Below are 1,722 nucleotides of genomic sequence, written 5' to 3'. Positions count from 1 at the left end.
TAGAACCGCCACTATAGAGCTTCTGTGTACTAGTGCATATTTGATTCGTTTGCAGCTAACACATAGTTAAAAAAACACAAATTTCTCGTATGAACTCATGTAAAGCTAGATCTACATAGAATTTGCAGGTCCCTATATACGTGATCTTCAGCTTTATGGTTCTCATTTTTTTCGGTTTTTCAATACAGCGACGACAAAAGCTACTCTACTCGTTCGATTGCTCCAAGACAGTACTAGCCAAGCATGCATGACAACACCAAAGCCTATCATCATCAGTTCGTCGCAGTCACATACGTACGTCAGGGGTACGTACGTGTCGGATCGAGGATATGGATGCATGGCTCTGGGGATTATTGGCTGGGATTGCCATGCATTGCATGCACACGTGGCGTGACTCTCGAATCCGTCTAGGAGAAGATGCATACGATGATAGGCTTTGTTGTTGCCTCTCTACGCCTACTACTACTACACAGTACAGTGACGACAAATTAAGCTACTACTCGCTCGGTTGCTCCAAGGCATGCGGTAGTACTCGCCAGCTAGCTAGGCGTGCATGGCAACACCAAAGCCACGCATGCGTCACGCAAGCGTCATCGTGCATTTCACAATGGATGAGACCAGCGGCCGGCCCAGAGCTCCAAGCCTCCAACCCTATAAATAGCTCCCACACCCGACCAGCCGCTTCATCATCCGATCCGATCCATTAACACTACTCAGCGCAGCTGTACGACACGAGAGATCAAATATATATGGGGCGCGGCGGTCTGTCGGCAAGGAGCGCCACCGCCGTCGTCGTCGACGGTGGGGACAATAAGGAGCTGAAGTCGTCGTGGCCGGAGACGGTCGGGAAGCACATGGTGGAGGCGATCGCCATCATCAAGTCGGAGAGGCAGGACGTCATCCTGGAGCTCCACACCGCCGACGACCCGCAGCCGCCGGACTACAACGACCAGCGCGTCTGCCTCTTCCTCGACGACAGCCTGATCGTCGTCAGGACGCCCGTCGTCGGCTAGCTGCTGGCCGGGCCGACGGTCGTTTCCTTCAACCTAGCTAGCTACGGGTACACAGATTAAAGGACGATGTGTATGTAGGATTTTGTTGTTGTACTTTACGTGTGTGTGACGATGTGATGAGATCGTGTGATCGATCATAATAAGTATTTACCGTACGTACGTGATCTGCATGCATGCATGGCATGCGAGTGTACCAGTAGAGAGTGTGCAAGAATAATGCTGTACCCGACCAGCCGGTGTGTGTTGATTCAGTCGTGTCGTCGTCGCTATATATATATGCATGCTGCCCATTTTGTGCCCACTCTACCTTGCCATTGTATAGCTACTCGTTTCGGGGTAGGCTTGGAGAGAAGAGAGAAGTACTAGCGAATTGTGGCGATCCACGGTGGGAGGCTAGGGGGTCTAAGTCCCCTTTCTCTACTTTCACGAGAAGCACGAAGTACTGTTAAATTCTTATCATAGTCTATACATATGATATCATGACATGTTGACAGGTTTCATAATTTTCTGACTTTGTTTGTGTTTTATACAGTTTTAAAACAACTGTGTCACAAGTTCACGGTCATGTTTCATGAGCATGATGCTCGAAACTTCTGTTTCTAAAATATGCCGTAACTTGTGCCAAATAACATGAATAATATTTCTCCATTCACCGTTTTCATTTTTTGAGTCACTCGCAGTTCAAATTTGAATTATCCGAAGAAATTTA

The 1,722-nt window shown here is 48.3% G+C and overlaps 1 protein-coding gene across 1 annotated transcript; it reads left to right on the top strand.

Moving 5' to 3' along the window:
• The first annotated feature begins 703 nt into the window (after positions 1-703).
• On the top strand, positions 704-1,314 carry LOC109945653 (subtilisin inhibitor 1). The gene has a single exon (XM_020551965.3). The coding sequence runs from the start codon at positions 750-752 to the stop codon at positions 1,011-1,013; it is 264 nt and encodes an 87-aa protein (XP_020407554.1). The 5' UTR covers positions 704-749; the 3' UTR covers positions 1,014-1,314.
• Positions 1,315-1,722: the final 408 nt, after the last annotated feature.

Source organism: Zea mays, chromosome 4 (genome assembly GCF_902167145.1).
Source record: "Zea mays cultivar B73 chromosome 4, Zm-B73-REFERENCE-NAM-5.0, whole genome shotgun sequence".
Classification (NCBI taxonomy): Eukaryota; Viridiplantae; Streptophyta; class Magnoliopsida; order Poales; family Poaceae; genus Zea; species Zea mays.
The sequence above is the reverse complement of the archived record's forward strand: the minus strand, read 5'-3'. Positions and strand labels throughout refer to the sequence as shown.